General features: G+C 49.7%; 2 protein-coding genes across 2 annotated transcripts in view; one reads left to right on the top strand and one right to left on the bottom strand.

Annotated features, from left to right (window-relative positions):
- GRK5 (G protein-coupled receptor kinase 5) overlaps positions 1 to 5,189 on the bottom strand; it is a 534,562-nt gene extending 529,373 nt beyond the window's left edge. Inside the window, exon 1 of the mRNA XM_088466452.1 lies at positions 5,008 to 5,189. The gene's annotated coding sequence lies outside the window, so the exon portion shown is untranslated. The remainder of the gene's footprint in view (positions 1 to 5,007) is intronic.
- PRDX3 (peroxiredoxin 3) lies at positions 5,099 to 17,621 on the top strand. The gene is made up of 7 exons (XM_088466454.1): positions 5,099 to 5,203; positions 11,709 to 11,817; positions 12,672 to 12,813; positions 15,189 to 15,324; positions 15,953 to 16,056; positions 16,299 to 16,464; positions 17,422 to 17,621. The coding sequence occupies exons 1-7, from the start codon at positions 5,168 to 5,170 to the stop codon at positions 17,470 to 17,472; spliced, it is 744 nt and encodes a 247-aa protein (XP_088322580.1). The 5' UTR covers positions 5,099 to 5,167; the 3' UTR covers positions 17,473 to 17,621.
- Positions 17,622 to 22,297: the final 4,676 nt, after the last annotated feature.

Genomic DNA, 22,297 nt, shown 5'->3' with positions numbered 1-22,297 from the left:
TATGAGCTACAGCGGCACAGTAAGAGCTGCAGCAACACGACAAGCGCTACAGGGGCACAGTAAGAGCTGCAGGGGCACAGTAAGAGCTGCAGGGGCACAGTAAGAGCTGCAGCAACACGACAAGCGCTACAGGGGCACAGTAAGAGCTACAGGGGCACAGTAAGAGCTGCAGCGACACAGTAAGAGCTACAGGGGCACAGTAAAAGCTGCAGCAACACGAAAAGCGCTACAGCGGCACAGTAAGAGCTGCAGCGACACAGTAAGAGCTGCAGGGGCACAGTAAGAGCTGCAGGGGCACAGTAAGAGCTGCAGGGGCACAGTATGAGCTACTGCGGCACAGTAAATGCTGCAGGGACACGACTAGCGCTACAGGGGCACAGTAAGAGCTGCAGCGACACGACAAGCGCTGCAGGGGCACAGTATGAGCTACAGCGGCACAGTAAGAGCTACAGCGACACGACAAGCGCTACAGGGGCACAGTAAGTGCTGCAGCGACACGACAAGCGCTACAGGGGCACAGTAAGAGCTACAACGACACGACAAGAGCTACAGGGGCACAGTAAGTACTGCAGCGACACGACAAGGGCTACAGGGGCACAGTATGAGCTACAGCGACACGACAAGCGCTACAGGGGCACAGTATGAGCTACAGCTACACAGTAAGAGCTACAGGGGCACAGTAAGAGCTACAGCGACACGACAAGCGCTACAGCGACACGACAAGTGCTACAGGGGCACAGTATGAGCTACAGCGATACGACAAGCGCTACAGGGGCACAGTAAGAGCTGCAGCAACACGACAAGCGCTACAGGGGCATAGGAAGAGCTACAACGACACGACAAGCGCTACAGGGGCACAGTAAGAGCTGCAGCGATACAGTAAGAGCTACAGGGGCACAGTAAGAGCTGCAGCAACACGACAAGCGCTACAGGGGCACAGTGTGAGCTACAGCGACACGACAATCGCTACAGGGGCACAGTAAGAGCTACAGCGACACAGTAAGAGCTACAGGGGCACAGTAAGAGCTGCAGCAACACGACAAGCGCTACAGGGGCACAGTATGAGCTACAGCGACATGACAAGCGCTACAGGGGCATAGTAAGAGCTACAGCGACACGACAAGCGCTACAGGGGCACAGTATGAGGTGCAGCGACACAGTAAGAGCTGCAGCGACACAGTAAGAGCTACAACGACACGACAAGCGCACAGGGGCACAGTAAGAGCTGCAGCGACACAGTAAGAGCTACAGGGGCACAGTAAGAGCTGCAGCAACACGACAAGCGCTACAGGGGCACAGTAAGAGCTGCAGCAACACGACAAGCGCTACAGGGGCACAGTAAGAGCTGCAGCAACACGTCAAGCGCTACAGGGGCACAGTAAGAGCTACAGGGGCACAGTAAGAGCTGCAGCGACACAGTAAGAGCTACAGGGGTACAGTAAGAGCTGCAGCAACACGACAAGCGCTACAGGGGAACAGTAAGAGCTGCAGCGACACAGTAAGAGCTACAGGGGCACAGTAAGAGCTGCAGCGACACAGTAAGAGCTACAGGGGCACAGTAAGATCTACAGGGGCACAGTAAGAGCTACAGGGGCACAGTAAGAGCTGCAGCAACACGACAAGCGCTGCAGGGGCACAGTAAGAGCTGCAGGGGCACAGTAAGAGCTGCAGGGGCACAGTAAGAGCTGCAGGGGCACAGTAAGAGCTACACGGGCACAGTAAGAGCTACACGGGCACAGTAAGAGCTGCAGCAACACGACAAGCGCTACAGGGGCACAGTATGAGCTACAGCGACACGACAAGCGCTACAGGGGCACAGTAAGAGCTACAGCGACACAGTAAGAGCTACAGGGGCACAGTAAGAGCTGCAGCAACACGACAAGCGCTACAGGGGCACAGTATGAGCTACAGCGACACGACAAGCGCTACAGGGGCACAGTAAGAGCTACAGGGGCACAGTATGAGCTACAGCGACACGACAAGCGCTACAGGGGCACAGTAAGAGCTACAGCGTCACAGTAAGAGCTACAGCAACACGACAAGCGCTACAGGGGCACAGTATGAGCTGCAGCGACACAGTAAGAGCTGCAGCGACACAGTAAGAGCTACAACGACACGACAAGCGCACAGGGGCACAGTAAGAGCTGCAGCAACACGACAAGCGCTACAGGGGCACAGTAAGAGCTGCAGCACACGACAAGCGCTACAGGGGCACAGTAAGAGCTGCAGCGACACGACAAGCGCTACAGGGGCACAGTAAGAGCTGCAGCAACACGACAAGCGCTACAGGGGCACAGTAAGAGCTGCAGCAACACGACAAGCACTGCAGGGGCACAGTAAGTGCTGCAGTGACACGACAAGCGCTACAGGGGCACAGTATGAGCTACAGCGACACGACAAGCGCTACAGGGGCACAGTATGAGCTACAGCGGCACAGTAAGAGCTGCAGCAACACGACAAGCGCTACAGGGGCACAGTACGAGCTGCAGGGGCACAGTAAGAGCTACAGCGGCACAGTAAGAGCTGCAGGGGCACAGTAAGAGCTGCAGGGGCACAGTAAGAGCTGCAGCAACACGACAAGCGCTACAGGGGCACAGTAAGAGCTACAGGGGCACAGTAAGAGCTGCAGCGACACAGTAAGAGCTACAGGGGCACAGTAAGAGCTGCAGCAACACGACAAGCGCTACAGGGGAACAGTAAGAGCTACAGGGGCACAGTAAGAGCTGCAGCGACACAGTAAGAGCTACAGGGGCACAGTAAGAGCTGCAGCGACACAGTAAGAGCTACAGGGGCACAGTAAGAGCTGCAGCGACACAGTAAGAGCTACAGGGGCACAGTATGAGCTACAGGGGCACAGTAAGAGCTGCAGCAACACGACAAGCGCTGCAGGGGCACAGTAAGAGCTGCAGCGACACGACAAGCGCTACAGGGGCACAGTAAGAGCTGCAGGGGCACAGTAAGAGCTGCAGCGACACAGTAAGAGCTACAGGGGCACAGCAAGAGCTGCAGCAACACGACAAGCGCTACAGGGGCACAGGAAGAGCTACAACGACACGACAAGCGCTACAGGGGCACAGAAAGAGCTGCAGCGATACAGTAAGAGCTACAGGGGCACAGTAAGAGCTGCAGCGACACAGTAAGAGCTACAGGGGCACAGTAAGAGCTGCAGCGACACAGTAAGAGCTACAGGGGCACAGTAAGAGCTGCAGCGACATAGTAAGAGCTACAGGGGCACAGTATGAGCTACAGGGGCACAGTAAGAGCTGCAGCAACACGACAAGCGCTGCAGGGGCACAGTAAGAGCTACAGGGGCACAGTAAGAGCTGCAGGGGCACAGTAAGAGCTGCAGGGGCACAGTAAGAGCTGCAGCAACACGACAAGCGCTACAGGGGCACAGTAAGAGCTGCAGGGGCACAGTAAGAGCTGCAGCGACACAGTAAGAGCTACAGGGGCACAGTAAGAGCTGCAGCAATACGACAAGCGCTACAGGGGAACAGTAAGAGCTGCAGCGACACAGTAAGAGCTACAGGGGCACAGTAAGAGCTGCAGCGACACAGTAAGAGCTGCAGGGGCACAGTAAGATCTACAGGGGCACAGTAAGAGCTACAGGGGCACAGTAAGAGCTGCAGGGGCACAGTATGAGCTGCAGGGGCACAGTAAGAGCTGCAGGGGCACAGTAAGAGCTGCAGGGGCACAGTATGAGCTGCAGGGGCACAGTAAGAGCTGCAGGGGCACAGTAAGAGCTGCAGCAACACGACAAGCGCTGCAGGGGCACAGTAAGAGCTACAGGGGCACAGTAAGAGCTGCAGGGGCACAGTAAGAGCTGCAGGGGCACAGTAAGAGCTGCAGCAACACGACAAGCGCTACAGGGGCACAGTAAGAGCTGCAGGGGCACAGTAAGAGCTGCAGCGACACAGTAAGAGCTACAGGGGCACAGTAAGAGCTGCAGCAATACGACAAGCGCTACAGGGGAACAGTAAGAGCTGCAGCGACACAGTAAGAGCTACAGGGGCACAGTAAGAGCTGCAGCGACACAGTAAGAGCTGCAGGGGCACAGTAAGATCTACAGGGGCACAGTAAGAGCTACAGGGGCACAGTAAGAGCTGCAGGGGCACAGTATGAGCTGCAGGGGCACAGTATGAGCTGCAGGGGCACATTATGAGCTGCAGGGGCACAGTAAGAGCTGCAGGGGCACAGTAAGAGCTGCAGGGGCACAGTAAGAGCTGCAGGGGCACAGTAAGAGCTGCAGGGGCACAGTAAGAGCTGCAGGGGCACAGTAAGAGCTGCAGGGGCACAGTATGAGCTACAGGGGCACAGTAAGAGCTGCAGCAACACGACAAGCGCTGCAGGGGCACAGTAAGAGCTACAGGGGCACAGTAAGAGCTGCAGGGGCACAGTAAGAGCTGCAGGGGCACAGTAAGAGCTGCAGCAACACGACAAGCGCTACAGGGGCACAGTAAGAGCTGCAGCGACACAGTAAGAGCTACAGGGGCACAGTAAGAGCTGCAGCAATACGACAAGCGCTACAGGGGAACAGTAAGAGCTGCAGCGACACAGTAAGAGCTACAGGGGCACAGTAAGAGCTGCAGCGACACAGTAAGAGCTGCAGGGGCACAGTAAGATCTACAGGGGCACAGTAAGAGCTACAGGGGCACAGTAAGAGCTGCAGGGGCACAGTAAGAGCTGCAGGGGCACAGTAAGAGCTGCAGGGGCACAGTAAGAGCTGCAGGGGCACAGTAAGAGCTGCAGGGGCACAGTAAGAGCTGCAGGGGCACAGTAAGAGCTGCAGGGGCACAGTAAGTGCTGTCCTTACTGTCCCCCTCCCCTATATCACTAGTCAGGTGTTGGTGGGACGGGAAGCCCCCGGGACCCTGCCCCTGATATACAGCTGTCCCCGCCCCTCGCTGTGATGCGGGCAGGGGGGCTCTTGGCTCCGTCGCTTAGTTACACGTCGCACAGCACATGGCCGCCCCCCAGAAGGGACCCCACCACCTGTCACTCACATACCTGTTCCGTTACATCCCGCCCAGGACCGATATCAGCCAATAGCCTTCCTCCTAGCTCGCCAACTCCGCCCAAACAGCGCCGTATCCAATCATAAATTATCCTCCTGATGTCACGCCTACCCTAATATACAGCCGCCGCTTATCCACGTGACTTAAAGAAGATGGCGGCGCCCTGTGGAAGGTTATTCAGTGCGCGGGTAAGCTCCTGAGATAGGGAGGAGGGTTCTCTACATTATATACCATGGGGGGAGGGTTCTCTACATTATATACCATGGGGGGAGGGTTCTCTACATTATATACCATGGGGGGAGGGTTCTCTAAATTACATACCGTGGGGGGAGGGTGCCATGCATTCTATACCATAGGGGGACGTTGGTTTACATTATATACCATTGGGGGAGGGTTCTGTTCCTTATATACCATGGGGGGAGGGTTCTATATATTATATATCATGGGGGGGAGGGTTCTATACATTATATACCATGGGGGGAGAGTTCTATACCTTATATACCATGGGGGGAGGGTTCTATACCCTATATTCCATGGGGGGAGGGTTCTATACCCTATATACCATGGGGGGAGGGTTCTATACCCTATATACCATGGGGGGAGGGTTTTATATATTATATATCATGGGGGGGAGGGTTCTATACATTATATACCATGGGGGGAGAGTTCTATACCTTATATACCATGGGGGGAGGGTTCTATACCTTATATACCATGGGGGGCAGGGTTCTGTACCTTATATACCAATGGGGGGCAGGGTACTATTCATTATATACCATGGGGGTAGAGTTCTATACCTTATATACCATGGGGGGAGGGTTTTATACCTTATATACAATGGGGGGCAGGGTTCTATACCTTATATACCATGGGGGGAGAGTTCTATACCTTATATACCATGGGTGGAGGGTTTTATACCTTATATACCATGGGGGGCAGGGTTTTATATATTATATACCATGGGGGGGCAGGGTTCTATACATTATATACCATGGGGGGGGCAGGGTTCTATACATTATATACCATGGGTGGGGCAGGGTTCTATACATTATATACCATGGGGGGGGCAGGGTTCTATATATTATATACCATGGGGGCTGGGTTCTATACATTATATACCATGGGGGGGGCAGGGTTCTCTACATTATATACCATGGGGGGAGGGTTCTCTACATTATATACCATGGGGGGAGGGTTCTCTAAATTACATACCGTGGGGGGAGGGTGCCATGCATTCTATACCATAGGGGGACGTTGGTTTACATTATATACCATTGGGGGAGGGTTCTGTTCCTTATATACCATGGGGGGAGGGTTCTATATATTATATATCATGGGGGGGAGGGTTCTATACATTATATACCATGGGGGGAGAGTTCTATACCTTATATACCATGGGGGGAGGGTTCTATACCCTATATTCCATGGGGGGAGGGTTCTATACCCTATATACCATGGGGGGAGGGTTCTATACCCTATATACCATGGGGGGAGGGTTTTATATATTATATATCATGGGGGGGAGGGTTCTATACCTTATATACCATGGGGGGAGAGTTCTATACCTTATATACCATGGGGGGAGGGTTCTATACCTTATATACCATGGGGGGCAGGGTTCTGTACCTTATATACCAATGGGGGGCAGGGTACTATTCATTATATACCATGGGGGTAGAGTTCTATACCTTATATACCATGGGGGGAGGGTTTTATACCTTATATACAATGGGGGGCAGGGTTCTATACCTTATATACCATGGGGGGAGAGTTCTATACCTTATATACCATGGGTGGAGGGTTTTATACCTTATATACCATGGGGGGCAGGGTTTTATATATTATATACCATGGGGGGGGCAGGGTTCTATACATTATATACCATGGGGGGGGCAGGGTTCTATACATTATATACTATGGGGGGGGCAGGGTTCTATACATTATATACCATGGGGGGGGCAGGGTTCTATATATTATATACCATGGGGGCTGGGTTCTATACATTATATACCATGGGGGGGCAGGGTTCTATATATTATATACCATGGGGGGAGGGTTTTATACCTTATATACCATGGGGGGGGCAGGGTTCTATATATTATATACCATGGGGGAGGGTTCTATACATTATATACCATGGGGGGGCAGGGTTCTATAATATACCATGGGGGCAGGGTTCTATACATTATATACCATGGGGGGGAGTCACAATAATATATACTGTATGTGGGTGGTTGTGTCTACAGTGTATCAGACCCTCCAACAAGACATGTTCCATTAGGTACACAATGCTCTGCTCCTGGACCTAATTAATGATTGCAGCCACCTGTGGCGAAACACCTGTCTCATCAATTACCTAACTCAGCACAGGTGGCTGCAATCATACATTAGGTGGGGAGTCCAGGAGTAGAGCATTGAGTACCTAATGGAACATGTCATGTTGGAGGAGGGGAGAGGGGGGGGTGTATATATATTCTCTCTCCAATGGCGGCACTCCGGAGATATAACTTCACTCAAACTCCCCTCTTGTTTTGCATCTGCTTCCCCTAGTGTCCGACGCCGAGAGGCAGTCGCACCGGAAGTTGCGTTACACTATCCCGTGTATCCATAGTGATGCATAAACAACAAATTAAGAAAAACATTCACAGTGTAACGATAACCCTAACATAAATGGGCTAAATACTAACATTACAAGTGTCCATGCACATCACTTTATATACTAAATCGTGCTGGCCCCTAAAAAATAGAATGGCGGCTATTAATACTGCCTATAGTACTGTGCTGGAGGAGCTTGTGTATAACTAAGACCTCTGGCTCTATATAGTTATATAATAGCGGCTATTGTACTGCTTACAGCGCTGTGCTGGGGGAGCTTGTGTGTAACTAGGACCTCTGACTATATATAGCTATAGAATGGCGGCTAATATACTGCTTACATCGCTGTGCAGGGGGAGCTTGTGTGTAACTAGGACCTCTGACTATATATAGCTATAGAATAGCGGCATTATACTGCTTACAGCGCTGTGCAGGAGGGGGAGCTTGTGTGTAACTAAGACTTCTGACTATATATAGCTTTAGAATGGCGGCTATTATACTGCTTACAGCGCTGTGCAGGAGGGGGAGCTTGTGTGTAACTAGGACCTCTGACTATATATAGCTATAGAATAGCGGCATTATACTGCTTACAGCGCTGTGCAGGAGGGGGAGCTTGTGTGTAACTAAGACCTCTGACTATATATAGCTATAGAATAGCGGCTATTGTACTGCTTACAGCGCTGTGCTGGGGGAGCTGGTGTGTAACTAAGACCTCTGACTATATATAGCTATAGAATAGCGGCTATTATACTGCTTACAGCGTTGTGCTGGGGGGGAGCTTGTGTGTAACTAAGACCCCTGAATATATATAGCTATAGAATGGTGGCTATTATACTGCTTACAGCGCTGTGCAGGAGGGGGAGCTTGTATGTAACTAAGATCTCTGACTATATATAGCGGCTATTATACTGCTTACAGTGCTGTGCTGGGGGAGCTGGTGTGTAACTAAGACCTCTGACTATATATAGCTATAGAATAGCGGCTATTATACTGCTTACAGCGTTGTGCTGGGGGGGAGCTTGTGTGTAACTAAGACCCCTGAATATATATAGCTATAGAATGGCGGCTATTATACTGCTTACAGCGCTGTGCAGGAAGGGGAGCTTGTGTGTAACTAAGACCTCTGACTTTATATAGCTATAGCATGGCGGCTATTATACTGCTTACAGCGCTGTGCAGGAGGGGGAGCTTGTGTGTAACTAAGACCTCTGACTTTATATAGCTATAGCATGGCGGCTATTATACTGCTTACAGCGCTGTGCAGGAGGGGGAGCTTGTGTGTAACTAAGACCTCTGACTATATATAGATATAGAATAGCGGCTATTATACTGCTTACAGCGCTGTGCTGGGGGAGCTTGTGTCTAACGAAGACCTCTGACTATATATAGCTATAGCATGGCGGCTATTATACTGCTTACAGCGCTGTGCAAGAGGGGGAGCTTGTGTAACTAAGACCTCTGACTATATATAGCTATAGAATGGCGGCTATTATACTACTTATAGCGCTGTGCTGGGGGAGCTTGTGTGTAACTAAGACCTCTGACTTTATATAGCTATAGCATGGCGGCTGTTATACTGCTTACAGTGCTGTGCAAGAGGGGGAGCTTGTGTAACTAAGACCTCTGGCTATATATAGCTATAGCATGGCGGCTATTATACTGCTTACAGCGCTGTGCAGGAGGGGGAGCTTGCGTGTAACTAAGATCTCTGACTATATATAGCTATAGAATTAGCGGCTATTATACTGCTTACAGCACTGTGCAGGAGGGGGAGCTTGTGTGTAACTAAGATCTCTGACTATATATAGAATGGCGGCTATTATACTGCTTACAGCACTGCAGGAGGGGGAGCTTGTGTGTAACTATATATAGCTATAGAATAGCGGCTATTATACTGCTTACAGTGTTGTGCTGGGGGGGAGCTTGTGTGTAACTAAGACCTCTGACTATATATAGCTATGGAATGGCGGCTATTATACTGCTTACAGCGCTGTGCAGGAGGGGGAGCTTATGTGTAACTATATATAGCTATAGAATGGCGGCTATTATACTGCTTACAGTGCTGTGCAGGAGGGGGAGCTTGTGTGTAACTAAGACCTCTGACTATATATAGCTATAGAATAGCGGCTATTATACTGCTTACAGCGCTGTGCAGGAGGGGGAGTTTGTGTGTAACTATATATAGCTATAGAATGGCGGCTATTATACTGCTTACAGTGCTGTGCAGGAGGGGGAGCTTGTGTGTAACTAAGACCTCTGACTATATATAGCTATAGAATGTCGGCTATTATACTGCTTACAGTGTTGTGCTGGGGGGGAGCTTGTGTGTAACTATATATAGCTATAGAATAGCGGCTATTATACTGCTTACAGCGCTGTGCAGGAGGGGGAGCTTGTGTGTAACTAAGACCTCTGACTATAGCTATAGAATGTCGGCTATTATACTGCTTACAGCGTTGTGCTGGGGGGGAGCTTGTGTGTAACTAAGACCTCTGGCTATATATAGCTATAGAATGGCGGCTATTATACTGCTTACAGCGCTGTGCAGGAGGGGGAGCTTGTGTGTAACTAAGACCTCTGACTATATATAGCTATAGTATAGCGGCTATTATACTGCTTACAGCGCTGTGCAGGAGGGGGAGCTTGTGTGTAACTAAGACCTCTGACTATATATAGCTATAGAATAGCGGCTATTATACTGCTTACAGCGTTGTGCTGGGGGGGAGCTTGTGTGTAACTAAGACCCCTGAATATATATAGCTATAGAATGGCGGCTATTATACTGCTTACAGCGCTGTGCAGGAAGGGGAGCTTGTGTGTAACTAAGACCTCTGGCTATATATAGCTATAGAATGGCGGCTATTATCCTGCTTACAGCGCTGTGCAGGAGGGGGAGCTTGTGTGTAACTAAGACTTCTGACTATATATAGCTATAGAATAGCGGCTATTATACTGCTTACAGCGCTGTGCAGGAGGGGGAGCTTGTGTGTAACTAGGACCTCTGACTTTATATAGCTATAGAATGGCGGCTATTATACTGCTTACAGCGCTGTGCAGGAGGGGGAGCTTGTGTGTAACTATATATAGCTATAGAATAGCGGCTATTATACTGCTTACAGCTCTGTGCAGGAGGGGGAGCTTGTGTGTAACCATATATAGCTATAGAATAGCGGCTATTATACTGCTTACAGCTCTGTGCAGGAGGGCAAGCTTGTGTGTAACTAAGACCTCTTGCTATATATAGCTATAGCATAGCGGCTATTATACTGCTTACAGCGCTGTGCAGGAAGGGGAGCTTGTGTGTAACTAAGACCTCTGGCTATATATAGCTATAGAATGGCGGCTATTATCCTGCTTACAGCGCTGTGCAGGAGGGGGAGCTTGTGTGTAACTAAGACTTCTGACTATATATAGCTATAGAATAGCGGCTATTATACTGCTTACAGTGCTGTGCAGGAGGGGGAGCTTGTGTGTAACTATATATAGCTATAGAATAGCGGCTATTATACTGCTTACAGTGTTGTGCTGGGGGGGAGCTTGTGTGTAACTAAGACCTCTGACTATATATAGCTATAGAATGGCGGCTATTATACTGCTTACAGCGCTGTGCAGGAGGGGGAGCTTGTGTGTAACTAAGACCTCTGACTATATATAGCTATAGAATGGCGGCTATTATACTGCTTACAGCGCTGTGCAGGAGGGGGAGCTTGTGTGTAACTAAGACCCCTGACTATATATAGCTATAGAATAGCGGCTATTATACTGCTTACAGCGCTGTGCAGGAGGGGGAGCTTGTGTGTAACTATATATAGCTATAGAATAGCGGCTATTATACTGCTTACAGCGCTGTGCAGGAGGGGGAGCTTGTGTGTAACTAAGACCCCTGACTATATATAGCTATAGAATGGCGGCTATTATACTGCTTACAGCGCTGTGCAGGAAGGGGAACTTGTGTGTAACTAAGACCTCTGGCTATATATAGCTGGGGAGGGGGGGTATCTTCTCTATATAACCTCTCCCATTCTAGCACTTATACATTGATTTCTGTAACTTCCAGTAGCTACTTGCACCTCTAACAGTACATCCCTTTGTCTGCAGGTATTCCGCTCTGCAACAGCTCTGATTCCTCGTTCTGTCCAGGGTCCCGTCACCCGGAGCACTGCGGCCCCTGCTATCTGCACTGTTCCAAAGTTTTCTTTCAGCACCAGTACGTAATCTCTGTCCATGATGAATAATCAGACTACACAAACATGTCCGTCTTCAGTACACCGCATACAGTCACTGCAGCTCACTCTAGTGCTCGCTATATCATCAGAAACCGAGTGACTATAACCGAGTCATTTATTTATAGTCATTGTAAAATCCTAAGTGTCGTCGTCCCCCCACTCCTTGGTTCTGTCCTTAGTGTTCATTCTAGCACCCTGCACCTGTCACAGCCCGTGCAGTTCCTTTACTTTCCTGCCTGGGGTGTCGCTTTCTGCTCTGGTGCTTCTAGCACACTCTGGTCTGTATCTCAGTAGTGTGTTGCATTAGCTCAGTGTGCTAGAAGAACCAGAGCAGAGAGCGACACCCCAGACAGGAAAGAGGAACTGCACAGGTTGTGACAGTTGCAGGGTGCTAGAATGATCACTATTAGGGATGGCTACACTTATATAACTCCCTGTGTAATCTTATCCCCCTCATATTACAGCTGCCAGCTGGTGTCTGCAGGAAATAACGCTGGTTGTCATTGTTGGGTGACTCCCGTATATAAGTAACCAGCAGTCACTCATTAGGAGAGAGGCATGTGTTGGGGGGGGGCTTGCATTAGGGGAGAGGCATGCACTGGGCGAGGGGCTTGCATTAAGAGAGAGGCATGCGCTGGAGAAGGGGCTTCCATGAGTGCAGGCACATGCAATGTGGGAGGGGCTTGCATTAGAAGAGGGCCAATGACGCTAGCCCGTGTTTGTTTATATTGGGCTGGTAAGAAACATTGTGATCTGTATGTGAGATATGTATGTGATAATATGATCTGTATGTGATATGTCATCTGTATGTGATAAGCCATATCTTGCCTTCTAGGTTCCTCGCGCTTCTTCCCAGCAGTCACCCAGCATGCACCACAGTTTAAAGGCACAGCTGTAATCAATGGGGAGTTCAAGGAACTGACCCTGGATGACTTCAAGGGGAAATATCTGGTTCTCTTCTTCTACCCCTTAGACTTGTAAGTATAATGCTAGGAGCTGCCTGTGACTTACATTACAGTCATCTCTATGTAGCCCACCCTGCAGTGCCCCACACCGTGATGTTTGTATGATGTGAGCCACGAGGCTCGCTGTTACTTCTTTACTTATTGTTAGTTACAGCAATGCACCAGGATCCTTGCAGGACATCATTTCTGTAATGTGGCAATCCACAAAAAGCTGAAACCGTGACCCTGTATGCCAGAAAAATCCTGTGGAAGTCACTTGTCCCATATGGCATAGTGCACACTCCAGTGTATCCCCGGGTACAGAATGCTCTGATATTACCCTGCTCCTGCCTCACACTGTAACTCGGGTATATCAGTAATGGGGGAGCACAGTGTATGGACGGGTGTATCCCTCACACTGTAACTCTGGTATATCAGTAGTGGGGGAGCACAGTGTATGGAGGGATGTATCCCTCACACTGTAACTCGGGTATATCAGTAGTGGGGGAGCACAGTGTATGGAGGGATGTATCCCTCACACTGTAACTCGGGTATATCAGTAATGGGGGAGCACGGTGTATGGACGGGTGTATCCCTCACACTGTAACTCGGGTATATCAGTAATGGGGGAGCACGGTGTATGGACGGGTGTATCCGTCACACTGTAACTCTGGTATATCAGTAATGGGGGAGCACAGCGTATGGAGGGATGTATCCCTCACACTGAAACTCTGGAATCTCAGTAATGGGGGGAGCACAGTGTATGGACGGGTGTATCCCTCACACTGTAACTCGGGTATATCAGTAGTGGGGGAGCACAGTGTATGGAGGGATGTATCCCTCACACTGTAACTCGGGTATATCAGTAATGGGGGAGCACGGTGTATGGACGGGTGTATCCCTCACACTGTAACTCGGGTATATCAGTAATGGGGGAGCACTGTGTATGGACGGGTGTATCCCTCACACTGTAACTCGGGTATATCAGTAATGGGGGAGCACTGTGTATGGACGGGTGTATCCCTCACACTGTAACTCGGGTATATCAGTAATGGGGGAGCACTGTGTATGGACGGGTGTATCCCTCACACTGTAACTCGGGTATATCAGTAATGGGGGAGCACGGTGTATGGACGGGTGTATCCCTCACACTGTAACTCGGGTATATCAGTAATGGGGGAGCACGGTGTATGGACGGGTGTATCCCTCACACTGTAACTCTGGTATATCAGTAATGGGGGAGCACGGTGTATGGACGGGTGTATCCCTCACACTGTAACTCTGGTATATCAGTAATGGGGGAGCACGGTGTATGGACGGGTGTATCCCTCACACTGTAACTCTGGTATATCAGTAATGGGGGAGCACGGTGTATGGACGGGTGTATCCCTCACACTGTAACTCTGGTATATCAGTAATGGGGGAGCACGGTGTATGGACGGGTGTATCCCTCACACTGTAACTCTGGTATATCAGTAATGGGGGAGCACTGTGTATGGACGGGTGTATCCCTCACACTGTAACTCGGGTATATCAGTAATGGGGGAGCACGGTGTATGGACGGGTGTATCCCTCACACTGTAACTCGGGTATATCAGTAATGGGGGAGCACGGTGTATGGACGGGTGTATCCCTCACACTGTAACTCGGGTATATCAGTAATGGGGGAGCACGGTGTATGGACGGGTGTATCCCTCACACTGTAACCCGGGTATATCAGTAATGGGGGAGCACGGTGTATGGACGGGTGTATCCCTCACACTGTAACTCGGGTATATCAGTAATGGGGGAGCACGGTGTATGGACGGGTGTATCCCTCACACTGTAACTCGGGTATATCAGTAATGGGGGAGCACGGTGTATGGAGGGATGTATCCCTCACACTGTAACTCGGGTATATCAGTAATGGGGGAGCACGGTGTATGGAGGGATGTATCCCTCACACTGTAACTCTGGTATATCAGTAATGGGGGAGCACGGTGTATGGACGGGTGTATCCCTCACACTGTAACTCTGGTATATCAGTAATGGGGGAGCACGGTGTATGGACGGGTGTATCCCTCACACTGTAACTCGGGTATATCAGTAATGGGGGAGCACGGTGTATGGACGGGTGTATCCCTCACACTGTAACTCGGGTATATCAGTAATGGGGGGAGCACAGTGTATGGACGGGTGTATCCCTCACACTGTAACTCGGGTATATCAGTAATGGGGGAGCACGGTGTATGAACGGGTGTATCCCTCACACTGTAACTCGGGTATATCAGTAATGGGGGGAGCACAGTGTATGGACGGGTGTATCCCTCACACTGTAACTCGGGTATATCAGTAATGAGGGAGCACGGTGTATGGACGGGTGTATCCCCAGGTGCAGAACACTGATATTGCTTTGTAATATTTTCTAGCACATTCGTCTGTCCCACGGAGATTGTGGCTTTTAGCGACAAAGCGAATGAGTTCCGCGATGTGAACTGTGCAGTCGTCGCTGTATCTGTGGACTCTCACTTCAGCCATCTCGCCTGGACTAACACCCCCAGGAAGGTAAATGAATATGTCCTACTTGCTCATTGTATTGTGATATAGAGCTGCCCCCCCATAGCAGAGATCTGTATTTGGCACTTGATGGAGCTGTACGGAGCCCATCCAGCCCCATCACACAGGTGGGCGCGGTGCGATCAGCGTTACCTCTATATCGTACATTTACCTCGCTGAGCATGTGTAGTACACTGGTCAGGGCAGAAGTAACACCTCCATAGATGACCGTGTATCTGTATTGGGAGAGAACAGGTTCATTGGTGCTGAAATATCTCCTAACACCTGACACAGATTAGACTTTGTCATCTTATCTGCAAGTTACTCTGCTGACCCCGAGCTCCACAACCTGACGTCTGCACCACAGAGTAACCAGTAACAATTAGCCGCCCTAACATAAGCACTCACTCTGCGTGTTACATGCTCTGTTATATGTTATGTGTATAGCCCTTACTGTATGTGTATCCCGTGTATGAGCGTCAGAGGGAAATTACACTCAGCTATTCCTCCATTCTGCGTGTGTTGTGCTGCGTGTTACATGCTCTGTAATGTTTATGTATGTGTATATAATAATATAGCTCCTTACAGTAGTTATTGTTAGTGTATATATCTCCATGGTTGCTGTCTTGTGTTCTAGAGCGGAGGATTGGGAAAAATGAATATTCCGCTACTGTCTGATCTCACAAAACAGATTTCTCGTGATTATGGCGTTCTGCTGGAGACCCCTGGAATCGCCCTGAGGTGGGGGCAATAATTTATTTCCGCTGCTGTGTTATATATATATATATATATATATATATATATATTCTATTTGTGTTCCCAGAGACCCTCCCCTACTTTACACCAACCTCCCCCATTTCTGCGGTATTTCCTCTCCTGACTCTTGTGCTGCTGTCTTGATCCCCATCCCCTCTCTGCCACTCCCCCCCCCCCACACTTCTCGCTCCTTTCCCGCCACTAACGTGCCGCTCTCCTCCATCCAGGGGGCTCTTTATCATTGATCCCAATGGAATTGTCCGGCACATGAGTGTGAACGACCTGCCTGTCGGAAGGAGCGTAGAAGAGACCCTGCGACTGGTGAAAGCCTTCCAGTACGTGGAGACCCACGGAGAGGTCTGTCCGGCAAACTGGACGCCTCACTCCCCTACGGTAGGTCTTGATGTGGACGATTGAGGGACTGTACCCTTCCCGATGTAGAGGTCACCTGCATGTTACTACCCCTTACCTGTTATCCCCATAGTTCCCAGCATGTGTGGCATCACTCTAATGGCATTCACCAAGCAGCAGTCAATAAGCCCACATGCGCTCAGCTATATATACTCCATATATACACAGACTGAGCCTTGTTATAGATCATACAGTAACTGCCCATGACCCCCACCGCTTTGGCCGGGTGACCCCCCCCACCGCTTTGGCCGGGTGACCCCCCCCACCGCTTTGGCCGGGTGACCCCCCCCACCGCTTTGGCCGGGTGACCCCCCCCACCGCTTTGGCCGGGTGACCCCCCCCACCGCTTTGGCCGGGTGACCCCCCCCCACCGCTTTGGCCGGGTGACCCCCCCACCGCTTTGGCCGGGTGACCCCCCCCCCCCCCACCGCTTTGCCCGGGAGACCCCCCCCCCACCGCTTTGCCCGGGAGACCCCCCCCCCCACCGCTTTGCCCGGGTGACCCCCCCCCACCGCTTTGCCCGGGTGACCCCCCCCCCCCACCGCTTTGCCCGGGTGACCCCCCACCGCTTTGCCCGGGTGACCCCCCCCCCCACCGCTTTGCCCGGGTGACCCCCCCCCACCGCTTTGCCCCGGTGACCCCCCCCCCCCACCGCTTTGCCCCGATGACCCCCCCCCCCTACCGCTTTGCCCCGATGACCCCCCCCCCCTACCGCTTTGCCCCGGTGACCCCCCCCCACCGCTTTGCCCCGATGACCCCCCCACCGCTTTGCCCCGATGACCCCCCCCCCACACCGCTTTGCCCCGATGACCCCCCCCCCACCACCGCTTTGCCCCGGTGACCCCCCCCCCCACCGCTTTGCCCCGGTGACCCCCACCGCCTTGCCCCGGTGAATGTTTGTAGCCGTCAGATTAATGTCTCCTTGTTGTTTCCCCCCAGATTAAGCCCAGCCCAGAAGGCTCCAAGGATTATTTTGAGAAAGTGAACTGAGCCTCTGTCCCTGCCGAGTACGATTCATCCTGCCGGTTATACGCAGCCCCCCACACGGACTTCCCTCCAGCGGGGTCATAAAGTCTGCCCGACCATCTTACTGTGTGGATATAGTTATAGAAAGTAATAAATAGACAATAAAAGTGGAAGGTTGAGTTTTTTGTCTGCATATAACACGGGGCGACGTCTCCTCACCGTCATCTCGCTATATGCCCCGAGCACTGGAGAGAAGAAGGGGCTGTTTGTTCCTCCCTCCCCGCAATCCCACTAAACCCTGTATGGAAGAGATGGTAGTAAACTGATAGAGAAGGGGAATGATTCATATTTATGATTGAGGTTCAATTATTTTAGTCACCCTGGTCATTTAGGTGTTGTTGGCTGACACCCCCCCAGTCTGTGACAAGGGCAGCTGTACTAACACTCCGTCCCCGTCTGACACAGTTCCTCCAGCAATAAGAGTATAATACCAGTGACCGATGTCTGGATGGTCTCCCCGATACGTGGGATGGATCAGTCACGGTACACATAAGCGATTATCACTAACCACGGAGCGTTCTGGTGATATCGCAGCACATTGCTGCGTCTATACCGATCTATACGTGTGCATGCATATACGCAGAGCTATACGTGTGCATGCATATACGCAGAGCTATACGTGTGCATGCATATACGCAGAGCTATACGTGTGCATGCATATACGCAGAGCTATACGTGTGCATGCATATACGCAGAGCATATATAAAACTTGCTGCTGTACCAGAGTAGACCTTTAAAGTAGAGATATTTTTATGTCCTTCATTCAATTTTCATATTTGTTTAGTTCATTTTATGCCTAATATTCCCTATAACTCCCCTATGGACTGCGCTGGATCCCCACCTCTGGAGCCGCCACTGTCCCAGACAATGAGATTACAGTCCCACAGCAGGAATAAGTGCACAGGAATGTAAGAAGAAATAAAGGATAGATGTGAATTTGTAAATAGCAAATGGCAGCTGGAGCACATTGCACACAGGAGGGTGGGCACCGCGCCCGTGGCCAGAACAGAGGCGAATCCAGCCAAGTGAGGGATCATCCAAGCAAAGTCCAAATTTATAACTAGGAGCACATAGGGAGGGGGGTGAGATGGGGGTGGGGGTGAGAAGATGAGATGGCGGTGCGGGTGAGAAGATGAGATGGCGGTGGGGATGAGATGGGGGTGGGGGTGAGAAGATGAGATGGGGGTGGGGATGAGAAGGTGAGATGGGGGTGGGGGTGAGAAGATGAGGTGGGGGATGAGAAGGTGAGATGGGGATGAGAAGATGAGATGAGGGTGGGGATGAAAAGATGAGGGTGGGGGTGAGAAGATGAGATGGGGATGAGAAGATGAGATGAGGGTGGGGATGAGATGGTGGTGAGGATGAGAAGATGAGATGGTGGTGGGGGTGAGAAGATGAGATGAGGTTGGTGATGAGATGGGGTGGGGGTGAGAAGATGAGATGGGGTGGGGGAAACGGCAATTAGTAGAGGAATTAAAATGAGAAACAAATAAAGCAGAATAAAATGGCTGCTGCTGCCCCATGGAAGAAACCACCAGTGAAGACTGGGATTGTGCATGTACGAGTACATTAGGATGAATATTACACCAGTCTGCATAACTGTCTTGGGTGATTGTATTCTGGGCATGCTCAGAAAGCAGACATACATACACCATACACAATTCACATACACCATAAACAATACACATACACACCCACATGTATTGTCCATGTATCTTATGGACAGACAGTCAGAACATGAGGGGGGAGAGGCTGTCTCATATAGGCAGATGAGCCGCGCCACCCCCTAACGATGAGCACGAAATTTCTCTTCTATCGGGAAAAGTGGACAGAATACAAGTGATAGAGAGGAGAGGAGCTTATAACGTGAGAACAGAGGTATTAGTAACACAATGATGTCATAGAGACACGGAAATTACGAAATAAAAACACATTTAATACAAAACAAATCACACAACATATAACAATGAGATATAGAAATATCAAAATGCAAGATAAGGAAATCTATACACCGCTGTTGAAAAATATTCAGATTAGTAAATGGAATCAGTATACCCAATAAAGGTGTCTGTATACATAATGAAGCTGTCCGTATACCCAATAAAGGTGTCTGTATACATAATGAAGCTGTCCGTATACCCAATAAAGGTGTCTGTATACATAATAAAGGTGTCCGTATACCCAATAAAGGTGTCTGTATACATAATAAAGGTGTCCGTTTACACTATAAAGCTGTCAGTATACACTATAAAGCTGTCTGTATACACAATAAAGCGGTCAGTATACACAATAAAGCCTATGGAGAAGACCTTGTGATACATACTCTGGATGATGTCTATAATAAAGCCTATGGAGAAGACCTTGTGATACATACTCCGGATGCTGTCTATAATAAAGCCTATGGAGAAGACCTTGTGATACACACTCTGGATGATGTCTATAATAAAGCCTATGGAGAAGACCTTGTGATACACACTCTGGATGATGTCTATAATAAAGCCTATGGAGAAGACCTTGTGATACATACTCTGGATGCTGTCTATAATAAAGCCTATGGAGAAGACGTTATGATACATACTCCGGATGCTGTCTATAATAAAGCCTATGGAGAAGACCTTGTGATACATACTCCGGATGCTGTCTATAATAAAGCCTATGGAGAAGACCTTGAGATACATACTCCGGATGCTGTCTGTAATAAAGCCTATGGAGAAGACCTTGTGATACATACTCCGGATGATGTCTGTAATAAAGCCTGTGGAGAAGACCTTGTGATACATACTCTGGATGCTGTCTATAATAAAGCCTATGGAGAAGACCTTGTGATACATACTCCGGATGATGTCTATAATAAAGCCTATGGAGAAGACCTTGTGATACATACTCCGGATGATGTCTATAATAAAGCCTATGGAGAAGACCTTGTGATACATACTCCGGATGCTGTCTATAATAAAGCCTATGGAGAAGACCTTGTGATACACACTCCGGATGCTGTCTATAATAAAGCCTATGGAGAAGACCTTGTGATACACACTCTGGATGATGTCTATAATAAAGCCTATGGAGAAGACCTTGTGATACACACTCTGGATGCTGTCTATAATAAAGCCTATGGAGAAGACGTTATGATACATACTCCGGATGCTGTCTATAATAAAGCCTATGGAGAAGACGTTATGATACATACTCCGGATGCTGTCTATAATAAAGCCTATGGAGAAGATCTTGTGATATATACTCCGGATGCTGTCTATAATAAAGCCTATGGAGAAGACGTTATGATACAGTACTCTGGATGATGTCTATAATAGAGCCTATGGAGAAGACGTTATGATACATACTCCGGATGATGTCTATAATAAAGCCTATGGAGAAGACCTTGTGATACATACTCCGGATGCTGTCTATAATAAAGCCTATGGAGAAGACCTTGTGATACATACTCCGGATGATGTCTATAATAAAGCCTATGGAGAAGACCTTATGATACATAGTCCGGATGCTGTCTATAATAAAGCCTATGGAGAAGACCTTATGATACATTCTCCGGATGCTGTCTATAATAAAGATTATGGAGAACATCTTATGATACATATCCTGAATGCTGGCTATAATAAAGCCTATGGAGAAGACCTTGTGATACATACTCCGGATGATGTCTATAATAAAGCCTATGGAGAAGACCTTGTGATACATACTCCGGATGATGTCTATAATAAAGCCTATGGAGAAGACCTTATGATACATAGTCCGGATGTTGTCTATAATAAAGCCTATGGAGAACACCTTATGATACATACTCCGGATGCTGTCTATAATAAAGCCTATGGAGAAGACGTTATGATACATACTCCGGATAATGTCTGTAATAAAGCCTATGGAGAAGACCTTGTGATATATACTCCGGATGCTGTCTATAATAAAGCCTATGGAGAAGACCTTGTGATACATTTCTTCTTCGGGGTCCATAGGGATCCACATGGATACCATGGGGATATTATGGTTGGAAAGACCAGGCACCAAACCATTAAAGCTTCAGCTCCCAGGGTGCCCGGGTCCTCCTCCATATATACCCCGCCCCTAACCATAGGACCAGTTGTTCGTTTGGTGCAGCAGGATCAAGATGCACCTTTGTAACGGGACTGCTCAGGCAGTCCTAAGCTTTTATTTTTATGGTTTTGGGTTGGCAGTACTGAGCGTCTGAATTAAGACTCATGTACTGCAACTCCATCTACCTCCTCCGGGCCGCAACACCTGTAACTGGGCTGGTGATTCCGGCAGGTCGCGGCTGAGCTCGCTAGCAGTGATGCTGCATCCCGGACTGCAACCGGATGCACGGAGATGTCAGGTAAGGTGAATCCGCTCTTACGAGGAGTCGCGGGCGGCATTTCTTGCTTCTGGTGTCAGAGAAGCACCAGAAGTTGCTGCAGTCAGGGAACGGGATTGTCCGCATCCTCACTACACCACCGATGCCTTATCATCTGATGCCGGGGATCAGCAGCAGATGCTTCTGCTGCCTCGAGGCCAGCGTACCTGGCTGGTTAACGCAGCTTAGGGGAGGTAGGCGCTCCCCCAGCAGCTCCCCCCCGACCCAGTCCCTACGTTTGTGCGTCTGAGTTGCTTGCCTACCCTCCATGTGTATATATGAGATGCTCACGGTCCACGCTCAGTGCTCTCTGTAGCTGTTGGTCTCAGGAGGGTTGGGTCAGTCTCCCTGTATACCTCTCCCTTGGTTAAGGTATATAGTGCTCTATATCTTACCATTCATTTGTGTTTGTGCAGTTGA

The sequence above is a fragment of the Taudactylus pleione genome, unplaced genomic scaffold (genome assembly GCF_031769625.1).
Source record: "Taudactylus pleione unplaced genomic scaffold, aTauple2 ptg003137l, whole genome shotgun sequence".
Classification (NCBI taxonomy): domain Eukaryota; kingdom Metazoa; phylum Chordata; class Amphibia; order Anura; family Myobatrachidae; genus Taudactylus; species Taudactylus pleione.
Note: the sequence above shows the minus strand (reverse complement) of the source record. Positions and strands in the feature narration are given on the sequence as shown.

What these genes read in the sequence shown, in the direction of transcription:
- PRDX3 (XM_088466454.1), top strand. Translation starts at nt 5,168, where the DNA reads ATGGCGGCGCCCTGTGGAAGGTTATTCAGTGCGCGG. An exon ending in AAAGTTTTCTTTCAGCACCA is followed by an intron (nt 11,818 to 12,671) that starts GTACGTAATCTC and finishes CTTGCCTTCTAG; the next exon opens with GTTCCTCGCGCTTCTTCCCA. An exon ending in ACCCCTGGAATCGCCCTGAG is followed by an intron (nt 16,057 to 16,298) that starts GTGGGGGCAATA and finishes TCCTCCATCCAG; the next exon opens with GGGGCTCTTTATCATTGATC.